Source organism: Nicotiana sylvestris, chromosome 3, assembly GCF_000393655.2.
Source record: "Nicotiana sylvestris chromosome 3, ASM39365v2, whole genome shotgun sequence".
In the NCBI taxonomy this organism is placed as follows: domain Eukaryota; kingdom Viridiplantae; phylum Streptophyta; class Magnoliopsida; order Solanales; family Solanaceae; genus Nicotiana; species Nicotiana sylvestris.
The window spans coordinates 174777592-174798068 of record NC_091059.1 but is presented as its reverse complement, the minus strand read 5'-3'; the positions used below and the strand labels follow the sequence as shown (position 1 = coordinate 174798068).

The 20477-nt window shown below is 37.8% G+C and overlaps 2 protein-coding genes across 2 annotated transcripts; one reads left to right on the top strand and one right to left on the bottom strand.

Moving 5' to 3' along the window:
* The first annotated feature begins 515 nt into the window (after positions 1 to 515).
* On the top strand, positions 516 to 2671 carry LOC104215692 (uncharacterized). The gene is made up of 4 exons (XM_070170249.1): positions 516 to 1010; positions 1062 to 1457; positions 1555 to 1630; positions 2457 to 2671. The coding sequence occupies exons 1-4, from the start codon at positions 516 to 518 to the stop codon at positions 2669 to 2671; spliced, it is 1182 nt and encodes a 393-aa protein (XP_070026350.1).
* Positions 2672 to 8433: 5762 nt separating this feature from the next.
* On the bottom strand, positions 8434 to 11326 carry LOC104215678 (plant UBX domain-containing protein 10-like). The gene is made up of 4 exons (XM_009765533.2): positions 10625 to 11326; positions 9690 to 9863; positions 9303 to 9599; positions 8434 to 8884 (listed from the first exon to the last, which is right to left on the bottom strand). Exons 1-4 carry the CDS (start codon positions 11228 to 11230, stop codon positions 8657 to 8659), a joined length of 1305 nt encoding a protein of 434 aa, XP_009763835.1. The 5' UTR covers positions 11231 to 11326; the 3' UTR covers positions 8434 to 8656.
* Between the last annotated feature and the right edge of the window lie 9151 nt (positions 11327 to 20477).

Sequence of the window (20477 nt, the reverse complement as noted above, 5' to 3'; positions counted from 1 at the left end):
AATAGTTTTTTTGCCCTGTTAACTCTGGTATTAATGGAGCAGATGAAAAAGACGTTAATGGAGGAAAAGGTAAAGGTTCCATATATTCAAAGCTGGTTGATTCAACATTTGGGCCTCGGACAAATCAGACAATTGGGCCTCAGACAAATCAGACAATTGGGCCGCCTGCTCATTTAGTGACAATTGGGCCGTCTGCCAATTTGTATAGACACATCAATTAGATAGAGTTAAAATATTGGATCCCATTCTGGATCTTTCTATTCCCACATGATTTTGTTATATAGGATTCTTTAGGTAGTTATTTTGTCAGTCCTTTAGCCAACACTAGTCAGACAAACTCTATGAAGGTTTTATTGATTATTATTTTATTCTCTTAGCTCATAAGTTGTACAAATAGGTACACATTCAATGAAAGAAGCAAGTAGAAAATTGTTCAATACTCTCTCGTTTACTTCACTCTTTTACATGGTATCAGAGCACACTTAGATTCTGGACTTCTTCTGCTCCTTCTAAAGATGGTGTCTTCATCTGATGCTCCTTCTAAGGATGGTGGTTCTAGCACCTCTCCTACTATTGATGCTAGCCATCCTTATTTTCTTCACCCATCAGATTCACCCGGTATGACTCTCGTCTCTTCTGTTTTCGATGGTCGTGGCTATGGAGGTTGGAGGAGGTCTCTTCTCATTGCCCTTTCCGCTAAAAATAAGTTGGGCTTCATTGATGGGAGTTGCTCTGCTCCTGCCTCTGATTCTACCTCTTTTAACTTGTGGACTCGGTGTAATGATATGGTAACCTCTTGGTTACTCAACTCCCTTTCAAAGGAAATTGTTGTCAGTGTTCTTTACTCCAAATCTGCTCAAGCTCTTTGGACAGATCTTGAGGATAGGTTTGTCCAATCCAATGAGGCTAAACTCTATCACCTACAAAAGGAAATAAGTGACTTAATGCAAGGATCAAGTGATATTGTTGGCTATTTCACTAAATTGAAGCTATTATGGGATGAACTTGATGTTATTTACACTACTGTTACCTGTTCTTGTGCCTGCACCTGTGGTGGCTAGGTGAAATTGGTTAAGTCTCTTCAAGATGAAAGGTTGATTCAATTTTTCATGGGCTTGAATGATACATATTCTCCTGTTAGGAGCAACATCCTAATGATGTCCCCTCTCCCCAACATCAATATTGCCTATTCTCTGTTGGTTCAAGATGAGAGGCAAAGGGAAGTATATGTGAATCCTCAGTTTCCTGGTGACTCTTCTTCTTTCCTAGCCACACGTCAAAATATTTTAGGTCAGAAATCTCAATCATCAGACTTTAAAGGGAGGAAGAATAACTTGATTTGTTCTCATTGCAAGAAACCAGGCCATTCAGTTGACAAATACTATCGAATAATTGGTTTCCCTTCAGATTTTAAGTTCACTAAAACAACAAAGATGCAAGGTGGAATAAGGAGCAATGTTGTCCCAAGGAAATGTTTAACTCCCTTTTGCAAATCAAGTGAGAGGAAGCTCTCTTTCACAAGCTCAGTTCTCTCAACTAATTCAACTCATTCAGAATGTCCAGATCAGTGATACTGGAACCTCACCTTCAGAGCCTTCAGATGTGCAAGCTAATATGGTTCAATGTGCTGGTAACATTTTCCACAATCCTGTGGCATACTTGACCTGCGCTAACTCTAACTTTTGGATCATAGATTTAGGGGCCTCGGAGCATATGTCCTTTGACTCTCAATTCTTCATCTCTCTTGCCCTTTTGTCCACGCCTTTGTTTATTAACTTGCCTAATTCATTTAGAGTTAAGGTCACTCATGGGGGGACAATCACTCTTTATCCTAATCTCATCCTACATAATGTGCTTCTTGTTCCTTTATTTAGAATTAACCTTATATCAGTGCAAAAATTCTGCAAACAAATGATATGCAATCTCATGTTTTCTCCTGCTTGTTGTCTTATGCAGGGCATTTCAGTGTAGATCCCTCTGGTTCTTGGTGAAGCAAGGAATGGGATTTACTTTCTCAATTCTTCTTCTAGTCAGCTTCAGAAATATTTCAGCACTTTAGTAATTTCTAAGTCTAAAGTTTTGCATACTAGTTGTACTTCAACTTGTAGTTCTATTTCCGTTCCTAAAGGAAGCAATCCAGATATAAAATTGTGGTATATTAGATTGAGTCACATTCCATTCTCTGCAATGATAAAGTTCAGTTTCATTTCCTCTATTCCTAACTCTAATTGCATTTGTGAAATCTGCCCCTTAGCAAGGCAATCCAGATTACCTTTCCCTCTTAGCTCTATCAAATCTACTACTGTGTTTGAATTTGTGCACATTGATACTTGGGGACCCTATAAATCACCTACCTATGATGGATACAAATACTTCCTTACCATAGTTGATCATTATAGTAGGGCAACTTGGACCTATCTTTTGAGTGCTAAGAGTAATGCTTTCCATTGTTAAAGTATTTTTAGCTATGGTTGAAAGGCAATTTCATTCTAAAGTTAAGGTCATCAGGTCTGACAATGCATTAGAATTGGGAGGAGGTTCTACTATTTCTGATTTCTTTGCTTCACAAGGAATCATTTACCAAACCTCTTGCACTGCTACTCCTCAACAAAATGGCATCGTTGAAAGGAAGCATAGCCATCTCTTGGAAACTTCTAGGGCTTTACTGTAGCAATCTAAACTTCCTATCATTTACTGGGGAGAATGTTTATTCACTGCTACTTTTCTCATCAATAGATTCCCATCTTCTATCCTAAATGGAAAAACACAATATGAACTCATTTTTGGCAAACCTCCCAATTATAGCTTCCTTAGATGCTTTGGGTGTATTTGCTATGCTTCTACTTTACCACACAATAGGGCCAAATTTGAACCTAGAGCTATGCCTTGTGTTTTCCTAGGGTATCCACAGGAAAGAAAATGGTATAAACATTTTAACCTAGAAACTAGAAAGGTGTTTGTTTCCAGAGATGTACTTTTCCATGAAACTGAATTTCCATTTTCTTCTTCATCTTTCTCAAATCCCATCTTCACTAAAACTCCTTCTATTTCTACTGTACAAGATCCTCCTATACCCTCTTCTCCTGATCCCTCTTCTACTATCTCCTCACCTTCTCCTGCCTCTACACCTACTGTCTCCACCCCTACATCTCACTCTCCTATTCCCACTCCCAGAAGATCACAAAGGGAACACAACAGGCCTGCATATTTGAATAATTTTGTTTGTGACTCTATTTATCTCACTAACTTGACTGCTGCCTGTTTCACTCATCCCCTTAGTCTCCCTATATTCCCATTTGCAGCTCTTTCAATTTCAAACCAACAGCAACTCAACACTATTTCTACTATCACTGAGCCACTAAGCTATTCTCGAGCTGCTATGCACCCTGGATAGCAGAAAGCCATGGATTCTGAACTTGCATCTCTGGAGCAAAATCAAACTTGAGAGTTGGTTGAATTGCCACCCGGAAAGAAGGCTTTACCTTGTAAATGGGTTTACAAGATGAAACACAAATCGAATGGAACTCTTGAAAGATTAAAGGCACGATTGGTCATTCGAGGGGGTATTCAGTGAGAAGGCATAGATTTCAACGAGACCTATTCACCAGTGGTCAAGATGACCACAATTAGATGCATTCTCGCTGTGGCAGTGAAAAAAGGATGGCATATATCTCAACTAGATGTGAATAACGCCTTTTTACATGGTGAGTTACAAGAAGAAGTTTACATGAAGCTTCCTAATGGGTTGCCTTTCACAAATTCTAACCTTGCTTGCAAACTCCAAAAGTCATTATATGGTTTGCGACAGGCCTCACGATAGTAGTACACTCGATTAGGGGCTGCCTTAAACTTTAAAGGTTATTCTTCATCGCTCAATGATTATTCACTATTCTTTAAGAGGTTAGGGGACTCAATTTCTATTGTAGCTATTTATGTCGATGACATTTTACTCACTGGAAATGATCCATCAGAGATTGTAAAATTAAAAGATTTCTTGAATGATGAATTTAAAGTCAAAGATTTGGGGGACTTACATTATTTCCTAGGTTTGGAAATACTTCAAGAACCACAAGGTGTCATCATCAGTCAGCGCAAGTTCACTCTTGACCTCCTTTCTGAGTTCAATTGTGATCATCTTCCTCCGGTCTCTTCTCCCTTGGATCCTTCTTGCAAGCTCTCCATTGACACTGGTGGCTTACTATCTGATACCACTTATTATCGTCGCTTGATTGGCAAGCTCAACTATTTGACGCATACCCGACCAGATCTTTCATTTGCGGTCCAACACGTATTTCAGTTTATGCAAACTCCCTGTGTTCCCCATTTTTCAGCTGCTCTTAGAGTTCTTCGTTATCTGCGCACTGCTCCTGCCCAAAGGCTTTTTATGAGCAAAGATCCTTCCTTTTCCATTCTTGCCTTTTGTGATGCCGATTGGGCTTCGTGTGTTGATTCCAGAAGATCCATTAGTGGGTATTTCAGAAGTCTTGGAGGTTCACCCATTTCATGGAAGTCCAAAAAGCAAGTTTCCGTCTCTTTGTCTTCAGCGGAAGCAGAGTATCGCTCAATGCGTCGCCTTATTGCTGAATTAACCTGGTTGAACCGTCTCCTTCAAGATCTATCGGCACCTCCGACTCTTCCAATTCCTATTCACTCTGATAGTCAGGCAGCTTTACATATAGCTCGCAATCCCGTCTTCCACGAACGTACCAAACATGTGGAACTCGATTGTCACTTTGTGCGACAACAATTTCTCTCTAGATTGATTTGTTCCGTCTTCTTCCCAGCTCGCTGATATCTTCACAAAACCTTTGTCAGGGCCTTCTCATTTTTCCATTCTTGGCAAGTTGGGGGTCTCTTCTCTCCCCTCCAACTTGAAGGGGGAGGGGTGTTAACTCTGGTATTAATGGAGCAGATGAAGAAGACCTTAATGGAGAAGAAGGAAAAGGTAAAAGGTTCCATATATTCAAAGCTAGTTGATTCAACATTTGGGCCTCAGACAAATTAGACAATTGGGATGCCTGCTCATTTAGTGACAATTGGGCCATTTGCTCAATTTGTATAGACACATCAATTAGATAGAGTTAAAATATTGGATCCCATTCTAGATCCTTTTATTTCCACATGATTTTGTTATATAGGATTCCTTAGGTAGTTATTTTGTCATTTCTTTAGCCAACACTAGTCAGACAAACTCTACGAAGGTTTCATTGATTATTATTTTATTCTCTTAGCTCATAAGTTGTACAAATAGGTATACATTCAATGAAAGAAGCAAGCAGAAAATTGTTCAATACTCTCTCGTTTATTTCACTCTTTTACATGCCCCGCGTAAATAGTTATGTAAAAGTCCTTTTTTTCAAGCTTTTCTATGGGTTATTGTCTTCCTATTTTTCCCCTTTATTTCATGAATCTAGTTTTACAAATTTTTATAACTCCACTCCCAGAAAATAATGGTATTTCTTTGTGTGTATCCTTGTCATACGCACTCATATGTAGTGTTTTACTTGATCTATTTTAATAAATAAGTAAAAAGACTTAATTTATATAGTGCATGTTCATCCTTAATATGTTTAATCCCTTTCCTTGTCTCTCTTAGTCGATGATTATGGGTTTCCTGTATTTGTACAAACGAAGCAACAGCGGAAGATTCATTCCTTAATTGGCAAGTTGAGAAATAATATTATTGATGAATAGCTATATTTTAATTTAAACCTTCGACTAATGATATGTTGGTTAAACATATAACTATTCTCTTATGAATTGACAAAAGAACATAGTAGTTTTGATTCTTGATTGGAAAAACATGTAGTTATAGCAAATAAAACAAACTGTTTTTTCTTTTCTAAAATGAAACACAATGTCGTTTTAACCTTTTATGGCTGAACTCATTTCACAATGAATTAGATAGGGATTTTTACCTAGCTATACTATAATACAAACCTATTTATTACCTTTATTTAGGTTCCTTATTAATTACTTTATATACTTATATTTACTAGTTTTATACAAAACTATAATAAGGAGGAAATGAAACATACCTTAAATACTGGGTATCAGTTACACATAATCCCCTACATTTAAGATACTCTTCCTTTTTCAAAGGATTACAAAACATCATCTGTTTTTATACTTAACCACCGTAAGAAATCCACTGATACCCAAAATCATCACCTTTCTTTCATACAAATCAATCAGTATCTCTCTCTCCCTCATACAAATCAAACTATTATCTCTCTAAAATTGTAACATCATATATTTCTCTGAATCAGTTCCACCAACAACTATTAAAAAGCTTCAATTATTGACAAATCCATAAAAATCATCTCTGAAATTGTAGGTGGAGGGGTCTGCCATTGACATACCATTAAAAAGTTTCGAAACTTTGAATTAGATATTCAAATTTTACGAATTTGTGATTTTTTTGGATTGGGTGTTCTTGAAAACGATTGAAAATATCCTTTAGAGTTTATATCTCAATTTTAAGGGAGATTCGTCAAGTTTAAAGTTGGTTTTAGGTTGAATTTCTGATTGAAACTCGAGGAAGAAGAAGTTTCGGAATTGTATTACAATTGTATGATAAATGTATCATAATTGTATCTGAGTTGTATTTGATGCGTCAATACCTAAGACAATTTTGATACAATACTAATACTATTAAAATACAATATTGTATCATAATTTAAGTTTAGAGTTGGTTCTAGGTGGATGTTTTGAATTGAAACTTGAAAAAAATAAAGATCAAAGTTGTATCATAATCTAGAATTGTATCATAATTGTATCGCAATTTGTACCTAAAATAATATATCATACAATGCCGATACAAATATAACACTATATTGTATTAGTTAAGTTTAGAATCGGTCTTAAGTTGTATCATAATTGTGTAAGAATACTTTCGGGATTGTATCAAATTTGTATTTGAATAATGAGTAGTTGTGAGTTCATGACGAATTTAACAGCTTATATCACAAATATATGATAATTATATATATTAATTTATTAGTATTGTATCAGATATTATTTTGGATATTAATGTACCATCTACAAGTTAGATACAATTGTGATACAAGTATGATACAATTATGTTTTACGCATTGATATATATGATACAATTCAAATACAATTATGATACAATTATCATACAATCCCTGAATATTTTTTCATTTTCAGTGTTGTCCGGTCTGCCAACAAAAGAACGATGTAATTGATGATTTAATAATATAAAGTTGTCGCCAATGGTGGGAAAAGAGAAGTAGAGATTCTGGGTGTAGATTAAGGGATTTTGATGTAAAAAAAAAAGGAGAGAGAAGAGGAAAGGGAAAAAAGGAAAGGATATAATTGAATCTCTTAATTGAATACACTAATAATGAGATGAGAGCCTTTTAAGGAGAAATCTACACAAATTGTAAGAAAAACCTAGATACTTATTAAAAACTATAAAACATAAAGAATATTGGTAAATAAATTTGTAATATAGTATAGCTAGGTAAAATCCCATTTAGCTATGAAAGTATTCATACAATTAAGCCCAAATCTGCCAGTTGATTTTTATCTCAATTTTTCCGATTCCATATTCCGATTGAGAAAGAAATGAAAAAGTGTAGATCAAAGGAGAAAAATAATAAAGTTGCTCACATATACTTCAATGGAGTTTGGTTATGAAAAGAGCTAGGACTTAATAACAATAAAGGCAAAATACCTTACCACCCTCCTAAACTTGTCACGGATTATTAGTTACAGTCTTAAATTATTCGTGGTCTTAATTACCCCCGTTAACTAGGCCTTTTGAGAGTCATTACCCCATGTATCCATAGAGTAAGTTATTTCTTGTAATTGTTCACTCTTTTTATTTCTTCTTTTGATGCAATGACATTTATTTCAACTATGTATTTTTACTTTTTCAGGTAAAATATGTAAAAAAGTATATTTTTAGAGCACCATAATTTAGAGCTATATAAAAAATTATAGCCAAAATAATTAATTTCAAACTATGTATTTTTATAACTTTTTAGATGCCTTGACTATTTATTTCAATTGTATAAATCTTTATTTTCAAGTCAAATTCAAAAAAGATTAAGTAAAACTTTATTATTTTTAGCCAAATAAAAAAATTTAGCCTAAATAATATAGTTCTATCCAAGTTTTATTATAAATTGTATTCGAAAAAAATTATCTAAAAAAGTAACATACTTAAAAAGGTAAAAATATATTTTATTTTTCAAAAAAATGATATACAGAAAAATCCACGTGGCAAGCAAGTGCACCCACACAATTTGCCACATCAGCGTTTAGGGTGGTAATGACTAGTTGAGGGGGTAATTAAGACCACAGTTTAAGGCGGTAACCAATAATCTGTGACAAGTTTAGGGGGGTGATGAGGTATTTTGCCAACAATAAATAATCATATTATCATGCTACCCTAATTTTAAACAATTATGTAAAAATCATTTCAAATATGAGAACAAATTTAAAATGTATATTATATTTCCCTAAGTACTTAAACTCACTAACCTTAATTAACCAACACACATAATCAAACGACGTACTAATCATTATATAAAACGTACTAATCATAATATATTAGTTGCAAAAGTATAGTCATATATATAAGGCTTGGTACAGAGGCATGATATAAAAATGTTTCATGCTTATAACTTCAAATAAGTTCCAGAAAGAGGCTTGCTTTAGGATGAAGGCCTGCTTCTTTGAGTGTCACTCCCATTTGATCTACACCATACACTTTCCTTGGAAAGTTTGATATCAATCTGTAATTCCCAACTCCAGGCAAACCCAGCGAATCAATGTACCTAAAAATTGCTTGAATCTTGTCTTTACAGGAGAAGCTATGCTCCCTCCTCTCACCATTTGGAAACCGGATTGCAATCTGCACAAATTTATCAAGAAAATAGAGTATTCTCACCAGGTATAGTATGCAATGGATTTATGTTGTATACACTAATATTACTGTAATTCAACCTGTTATAACATGTTACCTATCATTTACTCTATGTGTCATGTTCAGAGGCGAAGCCACCTTTTGTTATGGGTTGTCAATTCGTTGAAATATTACGAAAAATTACATTGTGTATATAAGCAAAATATCAGATTTTAAATGTATATAACATATATCGAACATCCTTTGTGGAAAAATTTGTTTACTTCTTTCAAGTCAGATCACCCTTGGCTAAATTTCTGGCTTCGCCACTGGTCCTGTTATTACCTATGTGTAATCATTTTTAGAGCATAAATGTATAGAACTTATAGTCACGCAACATCAAGAAATATAGTGCTGTAGAAATTACCTGAGTCATTTGAGCATTTTTCCCAGCACTTGCATTGGTAGACTCTTTGTTCTTACTAGATTTGGATAGTGAAGGGTTTTGTATGGTTGCTTTGGGAAAAGTAGCTTCTTTGTTCTTGCTAGATTGGGATAGTGTAGGGTTTTGCATAGTTGTTATGGCAGAAGTAGCTTCTTTTTGCTTACTGGATTGGGACTGTGTTGGATTTTGTTTATGTTTCGCTTGATTTGATTTGTTTGGGGCATGTTCTGGTTTTGAATTTCGCCGTAAGGGCATTATGTTCTCGAGTCTCTCTTTCTCCTGAAAATGTCAAGAAACTTGGTTTGATCTCCAGCTTTCTCTTGATAAGAAGAAATATAGAGCAAGTAATATACATAAACAGAAATGGACCTGATCAATCTGAAGAGATGCAATGTAAGCTACATCTTGTTCTTCCCTCAGTCGACGATCTGCCCTTAACTTTTCTTGCTCTTTGGCCCTTCCACTGCCAAAAGCCAACCCTTGTTCTTCCATTGTTCTATGTAATATCTCCACCAATTCAGCTGGTGAGACTGGACCCTCCAACTATTCAAAAGGAAGTCAAAAGAAAGATTAAGTACACCATCTAAACTTTCCCCTACTTCATAAAACTTTATCACTAAACTGAATACCAGTGGTTTTGTTCAGTGCTAAGTCATGTAATATAACAGGCCAATAGCTTATTCAGATGGGCAATAAATCTCAGAAGGAGTGTTTGGTAGTAGGTTTTGCAACTCAATATTATTACTTCCCAAAGTTTTGCCTCCTACAATATGTTTAGGTGCTTTCCCTAAATTCTATTTGAAATGTTCTATTTGCATAATGAGTCTTATAGTAGAAATCTAAGTCTTATTTCACCAATCCTGAAGCACAGGAAACTTTTATTCATGCTTTTCTATTTATTCAGGTAAGCTGCCTACATCACATCCTTTGGAGTGATGCACTTTCCTACGTAAATGCGGAATACTTCGTGCGCCGATCTGCCCTCAGCCCTTTTAGTTGTGTCTAAAGGGTAGCCTAATACACTAAACTCCTACTATGCACGAGGTCGGGGAAATGGTTGGACCACATTAGGTCTATTATATGTAGCCTTAGCTTGTATTTCTACAACCGGTTGCTTCCAAAATTTGAAGCTTTAATATCCTAGTCACACGGCAACAACTCTTACTGTTGTGCCAAAGTTTCCTTCTTGGAGTTGTGTCTCCTTTATATTTTTATTTATAAGGTTTGACATAATATTTTTACAAATTAGTGGACAATGCAGTAAGAAAAAGATTGAAATGGCAAAACAATAAACTCCAAATAACCTGTTGCAGCACAGCAATGCTATCTCCAGGAGCAGGAGCCACAAGGGCACAAAAAGGAAAGCTTGAAGCTTTTAGAGTTGTAGCCATCTGCAAACCCTCCCCTCTATCAGCAAGTGCACCCCAACATACATAATTTGCATCAAGAAATTCTACCACAACCTCACAACACAAAGTCTCACTGCAGAAAGTAGGGGTGAAAGGGTGTTGAGGGGAATGAAGGTACACAAACAAGAACTTGTGCTCATCTTTGGCTATCTTTAATGCATCCATGAATCGACAGGCATAGAAAAAGGGATGTTCAGTACCATATTGCTGCTCAAAACTTGTCAAAAATGCCCATTCTTCTTGGACATTTGAATGGTCATTTGGGTAATTTTGTGTAGGGAAATCAAATGGATCTTGAAAAGGAAATTCATAGGGGTGTTGATATGGGAAATTTGGATGAGGTAATTGGTGTTGATTTCTTCTTCCTCCAATTCCCATTAGGTCCATTCCTTGATCCATTACTCTTGAAAATCCACCCATAATGTTACGAGGAAGACTCACCATTCTTCTTACAATCCCATTGTAGGATTGTCCTGTAGCTCTTCCACTTCCCCTTATCATTGAATAAGATTATCACTATTCCAAAAAATAGTGTTGTCTGCTTATGAATATGAAAAGGGTCGAATCTTGATTCTCTATTGGCAAGAGTGAGTTTTGTAAGTGTGAAACAAAGCTGCGTTGTTTGAGGGGAATCCAAGAAATAGAATCAATTAAAGTGACAGAACTTGTTGATATTAGTCAAAATTACCCTATCAAAATCACTTTTGGAAATTTTTCTCTTTATCAGACTTTAACAAAAGTAACTCTGATAATATTGTATCAGGAATTTTTCATCTCTGTCCTATTCTACATAGTTCAAGAAATGATTCATTGTACTGAGAATAGATCTAGTGGTGATATTTTGTGACAATGAGAGTGGTTATGTAGTGTTAAAGCTGTTGAGAAGGAAAATAATGCCTCCATAGAATAAATAAAGAATAGATTTTTTGTCTCAGGAATAACTAAAGTAACTCTGGCCTCTGGGAATATTGTCTCAGGAATTTTTCATCTTTGTCCTCTTTTATATGTGACATTTTTATGGTCTCCATATATCAAGATTAGATTTTAAAGTTAGTTCACTATTCTCTTTTCTCGATCAACAACCACAACTAAAAGACTCATTAAAGCAGACTATAATCTTTTTCTTTTTAACTACCCTGATCTTTAACTTATATATTAAGATGGTTACCAAAAAGTGTTCTCATTTACCAAGAGTAGTAGAAATCTGACACAAATTTTCATCCTTTATGGTGAGGATAGGTATGGCGACTAACACATACTTTCACTATTTTTACTTGTACAAGTATTATAAGCTGGTGGAAAGTAGGGCGTGGCGAATAGTTTAAATGGAGTCAAAAAATGATGTACAAGAAATTAGATTGACTAATGTTCTTTGCTAAATGTGTACGTATAAAACTTTCTTTAAAGTTAGAATAAAGTATACATTAGTGAGAAAAAGAATAGAAGATAATTTGAGGAAAAACATCGAAAAGGAAATAGGTTCTGGCACCTGGCTGACACATTGACTATGCATTCTTCATTTTAGTTTGTTGTTTTTTGCCACCTTTATTCTGTTTGGGAATTGTCTATGAAATGTGAAGATGAGGTTGTGTGTCACTTGCAAAACTTCACACGTGGAATGGCAGGAGATTTGCTAGAACAGCAAGAACCATTAATTCAGAACAGTCATCAAAGCCAGGCCAAAAAAGGACATACCAATCCACCTATTTATCAGTGATGAGGAACGTAGATAAAAAGTGGCTAACAATTTTAGAGAAAATCCAGCACTATGAAAAAAGATTTACTTGTTTTAATCCACTTTTCGTCTTTAGATTTTCACTAAATAGTGTGAAGTGTTAAAACGTTGGAGAGTAAGACAATACTTAAACACTTTTCAGAAAAGCAGCGAAGGAAGAGACTACTCTACGAAAAATGATATTGTATAGCCGCAGTAAAAATAATAGTAAAAAAATATATAATTTGTATATTTTTTGTATATATATTCATTCTATATGTTATATACAAAATTATACAAATTTTATATATTTTTTCGGCTACTAGATGTAAATAGTTTCTTGCACGGGCTAAAAGTGATAATACCCCGTTATTCTATTTCATAATTTGGCTTGCACAAAATGACTAGAATATATGTGTATCTGTATACGGGTAAAATCGGGGATAATGTATACCCAGATTTCCCGGTGAAGAAAATGTAAGAAGGGCATGTACGCACGAGATTGAAATCGAGGCTGGGAGCCCTTCGTACCGAGTTCCATGAAAGGTGAGCGATGTGCTCATCATCGGGCCTGATAAAGTGACGCGCCCCGGACCTAGGACGAGTTCTAAGACCTCGGGAAACACGATAAACGGTTACACACGACGGATAGAGGGCCGTGATATTCGCACCCAGCCGAATATCACGGTGCGGATCTCGCTCAATGTCGGTTACGGATCAGTAATTAACGAGAAAGGAAGAATTTTATCTCTTTTAGACTTACACTAAGGATGAAACTCTCATACTATATAAAGAGAAAAAATTTCTTTTGTAAGGGACATTGTAACCACAAATCAAAGCAACACAAGTTTGTTTTTCTGCTTTTAGCTACTGCTAAAGTTCTTGTTCAAAGTGTTTCGTTCTTTATTCACAATTGAGCTTGAACCAAGGGTCCAATCAGGGACGAGGTCACTGTTCAACTTAAGTTCAAGCTAGGCCATAACATTACAACTAGTTTGATCATTTATTTTTTCTTTAACTCATTTATCTAATTTTCTTGATTATTCGTGTTGAATCAAACCACGTATCCTTAAAACCGCGTACAAATTTAATTGTTATCCGATTTAGACAGTTTGGTGCCCACCGTGGGGCTAAGGATAATACTAGTGATTTGATAGGAATCTCCGTAACACACCCTATTTTACGCTTGTTCTTTAAAGTCTTAATTTCAGGCTAGCCCAAAAATGTCGAACTCTCAATCTGTTCACTTGAACGTTGATGCTGAATCTGGCCATCATGGCAAAATAATAGTTTGGTACCTAGCAACGAGGTACCTCCAACTGATCCCAATGGTGTCCCAATTATCGATCCGGTCGATACTAACTCACAGGTGGCCATCGACACCAATTTGCCAACTGATCCTGAAAACAGTGTTCGCGGGGGACCCCGACAATAGTTCGAAAAGCGCCCGAAGGCGAAGGGGATGTGATAAGCCTATAGGTAATCTTCAAAATATTGTAGGCTCAACAGGCGGCATTAGTGTAACTGTAGAATCAAAGCCATTCCCCCAACAGGGTCGAGCCCGAACAATCCCAGGAAAGCACCCGAAAAATGAACAAATCACCTAGAGACCGGTGTAGCCGAGCCTGGGGTTAATCACGAGATAATGAAAATACTTGAAGCATTAACGAAGCGAGTGAAGTCAGGTGAGAAGAAAATTGAGGCTAATGACAAGAAGGTGGAAATATACAATTGTAGGGTCAATCAGATCCCGAGGCTTCCTCGATGCTGAAAGGACCGGAATCCAAAAATTTATCCAGAAGTCTTTTCCTACAAGCGCGACACCAAAATCGATCCTAAAGAGGTTTCGCATGCCCTACATCCCCAAATACAATGGTACGACAGATCCAAACAAACATGTGACCTCCTACACATGTGCAATCAATGGAAATAATTTGGAGGATGATGAGATCGAGTCGGTGTTATTGAAGAAACTTGAAGAAACTCTATCCAAGGGAGCAATGACACGGTATCACAACTTACCCCCAAATTGCATTGACTCCTTTTCTATGCTTGCAGATGCTTTCGTAAAAGCCCATGTCGGGGCCATCAAGGTCTAGACCAAGAAGTCAGACCTTTTCAAGATCAAATAAAAGGATAACGAGATGCTCAGAGAGTTCGTGTCAATATTCCAGATGGAACGGATGGATCTGCCACTAGCCGCGGATGATTGGGCCATTCAGGCATTCACTCAGAGGCTCGACCCCCCTCTCAACAGTTGAAACAAAAATTGGTGGAGTACCCGACGGTAACCTAGGCCGACGTCCATAACAGGTATCAATCGAAGATTATGGTCAAGGACGATCAGCTCCGAGCCCTTTTCCGGATCTGTTTATCTTATTAGATCTAAGAGAGCCATTGATCAAGAGCTAAGACCGGCCTGAGATCAGTATCAGCCATGCAATGCGGACCAAAGAGGAAACGGATTCGAGAGTCATCCCGCAAGGAACAAGAAGAGAAGCGATCGCGGAACCGGTGGGCGAGGCCTGATAAGCAAAAATGGGTTCGATAGGCGGCTCGGGAGTAGGGAAGCACTGAGATTGTCAGAATACAACTTCAACGTGGACGTTGCCAGTATCGTATCGACCATAAGGCACATCAAAGAGACCAAATGGACTCAACCATTGCAGTCCGACCCTTCCCAGAGGGATCCTAACTTGATGTGTAAGTACCATGGTGTTACACCCCATATTTTTGTACGTAAAAGTGCGTCGTAAGTAAACTAATGTAAGACCAAAGATTATATCATCTTTGGAAGTATATAAAGTAATTTATCATGGTACCTAGAATATTACATATATTAAAGATTATGAACAACAAGTACAAAGAGTGTTGGAAGGTTAAGAAGCTAAGGAATTGAAGAAAATAATGTTTCGTCGAAAGTCGACAAGTTTGGAATATTATAACATGTACTTTTGGGGGTGAGACTAGGGTTCTTAGCATGATAAGAAGGTTATGTTATGATTATATTAGTCGTATGATAGTCGTGTGTTATGTTTTGAAGTCAAGCGAGTTGTGGAACAAAAGTCGACGAAAGTCATCACAAGTTGCATTCATAAGTTTTACTGAAAATTTGGGTCAAATGTAACTGCAGTTTTCTCCCAATATACTTAGAGTTATGGGGTGTTCCACCCATCAAATTGAATATCTATGAGTTTATTTTAACGCATTAAACCGTTTGTCAATACGACCTTGGAGTATAAAGATATATACATTTTTGCGAGACTGCGCAGGCTGCTAGGTGACAAGTAGGTGTGTCACCTATTTGGTTAAATGGGAGCCCAAAAGAGGCTATTTCGGGTCAGACAAAGATCCCATTTAAGGGCTTATCTCCTGCAATATAAACCTCATTATATATCACAAATAATCAGACCTAAACCCTTGCAAACTTCCTCCCAAAAATTACCCACAAACCCTAATTGATTTTCTCTCTCTTTCAAGTTCTAATTGGAGGTAAAACCTAGAGTTTGAAGAACCAAGATAGGAGCTGAGTTATCCAACAAATAAGGTAAGTTACTACTCTCTTTCATCGATTTTTTCTGCTGTAAATTCATGATAAGTCGTTCTATAGTTGTAAGAACTCACGGGACGGTGATCGAAAGCCGTGAGTTCCAATTATTCACTTGTAGCAGCCTATTTTGTGGACTGTTTTGTGTTGCTGTTGGGCTGCGTGTTTTACTACTATTTTGGTGGAGTTTTGGAGGAGGAAGAGTGTGTATAAACACCATATAAATGTAGGGTGGATGACTGGTCGTTCGTCGTAATATTTTCGGGATGTTTGATACTACTACAGTGGTAATTTTGTGTATAAAGATATTGGGGTGTGTTGGGCTATTTTGTATTATTTTGTGATGTATATAAGATTGGAAAATAATGTATATATGTTGATATTATTGTGTTCTTGTGTTGTTGGTGTTATCTTGAATTTGGAGGAAGTACGGATTATAGGGGAGATGCTGCCCGTTTTAATACAAAATAAGCTTGTCATTCATCGTGCGATAATTGTACCTTTCATAACTTAATGATAGTATTATTATCATTGTTTTAGATTAAGTTGCGAAGAGGCGAGTTCAACTTGGTGATTGGAAAGATTGTGATAAGGTATGTTAAGGCTAAGCCCTTCCTTCATTTTGGCATGATCTCATAATTACATGTGTTTGATAACGAGGCATAAAGAAAAGTTAATACTCACGAATTTATATACACTATCCTAGTCTCATAAGTTACAGTATTCTACCTTATCGGGACTTTATATTCAATTGAGTATTGTCTTATTCCAGTCAAGAGAGCATAAGGTCCATATATATATATATTCACCACCATCGAGCTATAATTGGTGGGCATGCCCCTATGAGCAACCTCTGATCAGATGGTAAGTTATATACCGAGTCTACTGTGGCCGAGAGCTTATGAGCGAGCCCAGAATGGCCGATATAGAGCCTAGTATAGCCGAGCGCCTATGAACGAGCCTATTACGGCAGAGCAGTTACACGTTCCGAGCCTTATAGGGCTGGGCATTTATTTTACTCACTATATTGAGAGAGTTGATTCAGTATCAGTAGGTAAGTATATCTCCAGATCATCTTTGACTCCCAGTCACTTTCAGTTATCATATTATCAGTTCAGTTTCAGCTTTTAGTTATTTTATTGCCTTGCATACTCGGTACATTATTTCGTACTGACGTCTCTTTTCTGGGGGTGCTGCATTTCATGCGTGCAGGTGAAGACAGACAGACGGGTAGACCTCCTCAGTAGGTGTTGCCCGAGTTCAGCTTGATCGGTAAGCTCCACATCCTTTGGAGTTGCCGGGTCTAGAATTTTGTGTACATCTTCTGTATATATGTATATATGTTATGGGTAGGTTGGGGCCCTGTTCTGATCACAGTACATCCATAAGTAGAGGCTTGTAGACATATCCTATCAGTTAGTGCAGTATGTTGGGCTTGTAGGTCTTGTATGTATATTTTATTGGTTTGTCAGCTGTAGTAGTTATGACAACCTTGTCAGCCCATCATTATATTGATGTTTAGTCAGTGTTAGTTTCCGTTCAATTTTATATTTTACTTCGCAAATTGTCTTGCAATATGGCCTCATGTCCAAAGTATGACATTATATGCTCAGAGTCCCTTAATCGCAAGTTGGTATGCAAAGTTAGGTAAGGCACCGGGTGCCGGTCTCACCCCCAGGTTTGGGGCGTGACAAACTTGGTATCAGAGCACTTCTGTCTTAGGGAGTCTACAAGCTGTGTCTAGTAGGGTTTTTTTTATAGATATGTTGTGCACCATATTATATAAGTAGGGAACTATAGGGAATTTAGGAGTTGGTTACCCTTCTATCAAACCTAAATCGTGCTGTAGAACTGAGTTATAGGAAATTTGAGTTAAACTTATGTATTGGTATTTGTATACACAGATGACAGTGACTAGAAAGACCACGACTAGCGAGAGGAGAGATACAACATTAGGTGAGGGGACCAGCAGGGTACCTCCAATAGATGGGGCCCAGTCTGAGGCCCAGAGCGAGACCCCTACTCAGCCATTACCGGCTCCTCCACCACCTGAGGAGATTCCTAGGGAGACCGCACATCCAGTTCCCCCTCCGCTTCTATCGGATCAGGACTTGAGGAGTACGGTGCATTTGTTGACACAGTTGGTAGCTTCCTAGCAACATGCTAGGGCATCCGCTAGTGTAGGATCTTCTGAGGGGTCTGGGAGTTCAAGGGTTCGAGAGTTTATTGCTTTGAGTCCCCCAGAGTTCATAGGGATCGATCAGAAGAAGGACCCACAGGATTTCACAGATCAGCTTCACAGGATCTTTCAGGTTATGCATGCTACGGAGAAAGAGGCAGTTGAGTTAACATCTTTTCGACTCCGAGATATAGCCATCCTTTGGTATAAGGGATGAGAGAGGTCTAGGGGATGCGATGCACCTCCAGCTATTTGGGAGAATTTTGTAGATGCCTTTCTTGGCCACTACTTACCGCGGGAGATCCGACAGGCTCGAGTCGATCAGTTTCTAGCCCTCAAGTATGGCAATATGAGTGTTTGAGAGTATAGTCTCCATTTGACTCATTGGCCAAATATGAACCATTCATAGATCCTACTATACGGGATAGGATCCATAGGTTTATAGCAGGGTTGGCCCCAGAGTTTACCGAGGCATGTGCCACCGCTGCATTACAAGATAGTATGAATATCTCCCGGATTTAGGCATTCGCCCAGAATATCAAAAGGGGTAGGCGTCGGCAGTAGGGTACAGAGAGGACTGAGCAAGGGCAACGTAAGAGAATGAGATTTCCTAGATCTCAGGAGTAATCTCAGGGTAGTTATAGGCCCCAGTACTTCAGACGGCCACCTAGGCCTCCGCCACCTTAGTTACATTTTTGTCGTGGTATGACATCTGTGGTAGAGGACACTTAGGCTAATGCTGAGGCAGTTCTGATGCTTGTTATACATGTGGGCGTTTGAGGCATATGATGCGAGATTGACCAAATAGAGATTCTGGGGGAATGGCACAACCAGAGAGTTCAGCAACAAGATCATTTATGTCCGTGCATCCTTCAGGGCGCGAGTCTCAGTCTTCGGTTGGTAGAGGCCGAGGCAGAGGTAGAGAATCCAATTCAGGTGGTAACCAGAATCGTATCTATGTTTTAGCGGGTCGACAGCACCAGGAGTCTTCACTATATGTTGTGACAGGTATATTGACCATTTGCTCTCACGATGCTTATACCTTGATAGACCCAGGATCTACTTTATCGTATATTACCCCATTTGTCGTGGGGAAGTTTGGTATAGTGCCTGAAATATTAAGTGATCCTTTTGCGGTATCTACACCGGTCGGAGAATCGATTATTGCTAGACGGGTTTACCGAGGTTGTACGGTGATAGTTTGCAATCGTCAGACCTCAACCGACCTAGTTGAGCTAGAGATGTTGGATTTTGATGTTATCATAGGCATGGACTGGTTGATAGTTTGCTACGCCATAGTTGATTGTCAAGCAAAGGCAGCCAGATTTCATTTTCTAGGTGAGCCAGTCCTTGAATGGGTAGGTAATATAGCGACACCAAGAGATAGGTTTATTTCCTATCTGAAAGCAAGGAAAATGATTGCAAAATGGTCCATTTATCATATTGTGCGAGTTTGAGATGCAGATATTGAGATACCTACACTTCAGTCTATTCCAGTAGTCAAAGAGTACGACAGATGTGTCTAGATGAGCTTCCAGGTATTCCTCCAGAGCTAGAGATTGATTTTAGTATCGATTTGCTTTCGGGACCTCAACCAATATCCATCCCTCCGTATAGAATGACACCTGCTGAATTTAAGGAGTAGTTAAAAGATTTGCTGGAGAAAGGTTTCATCAGGCCAGTACCTCACCTTGGGGTGTACCGGTACTATTTGTGCAGAAGAAAGACGGCTCGCTGAGGATGTGTATCGATTATAGGCAGCTGAACAAGGTAACTATATCCACTTCCAAGGATCAATTACTTGTTTGATCAATTGTAGCGGGCTAGATGTTTTTCAAAGATAGATTTGAGGTCGGGGTACCACCAGGTCAGAGTTCAGGAGAAAGATATTCTAAAGACAGCCTTCAAGACCCGATATGGCCACTTCGAGTTCCTTGTTATGTCCTTCGAGTTGATGAATGCACCCACCGTATTTATGGACTTGTCAAATAGCCTATTCCGGCCATTTTTAGATATGTTCGTGATAGTAATTATTGATGATATTTTGGTTTATTCACGTTTAGAGGATGAACATGCGGACCACCTGTGAGCGGTACTCCAAACCCTCCGTGATCGTAAGTTGTATGCTAAGTTTTCTAAATGTGAGTTTTGGTTAAAGTCTGTAGCATTCTTGGGGCATATTGTATCCGATAAAGGTATAAAAGTAGACACTTAGAAGATTGAGGCCATGAAATCTTGGCCTAGACCTACCACTCCGGCAGAGGTTCGTAGCTTTCTAGGCTTAGCAGGATACTATCGGAGGTACGTA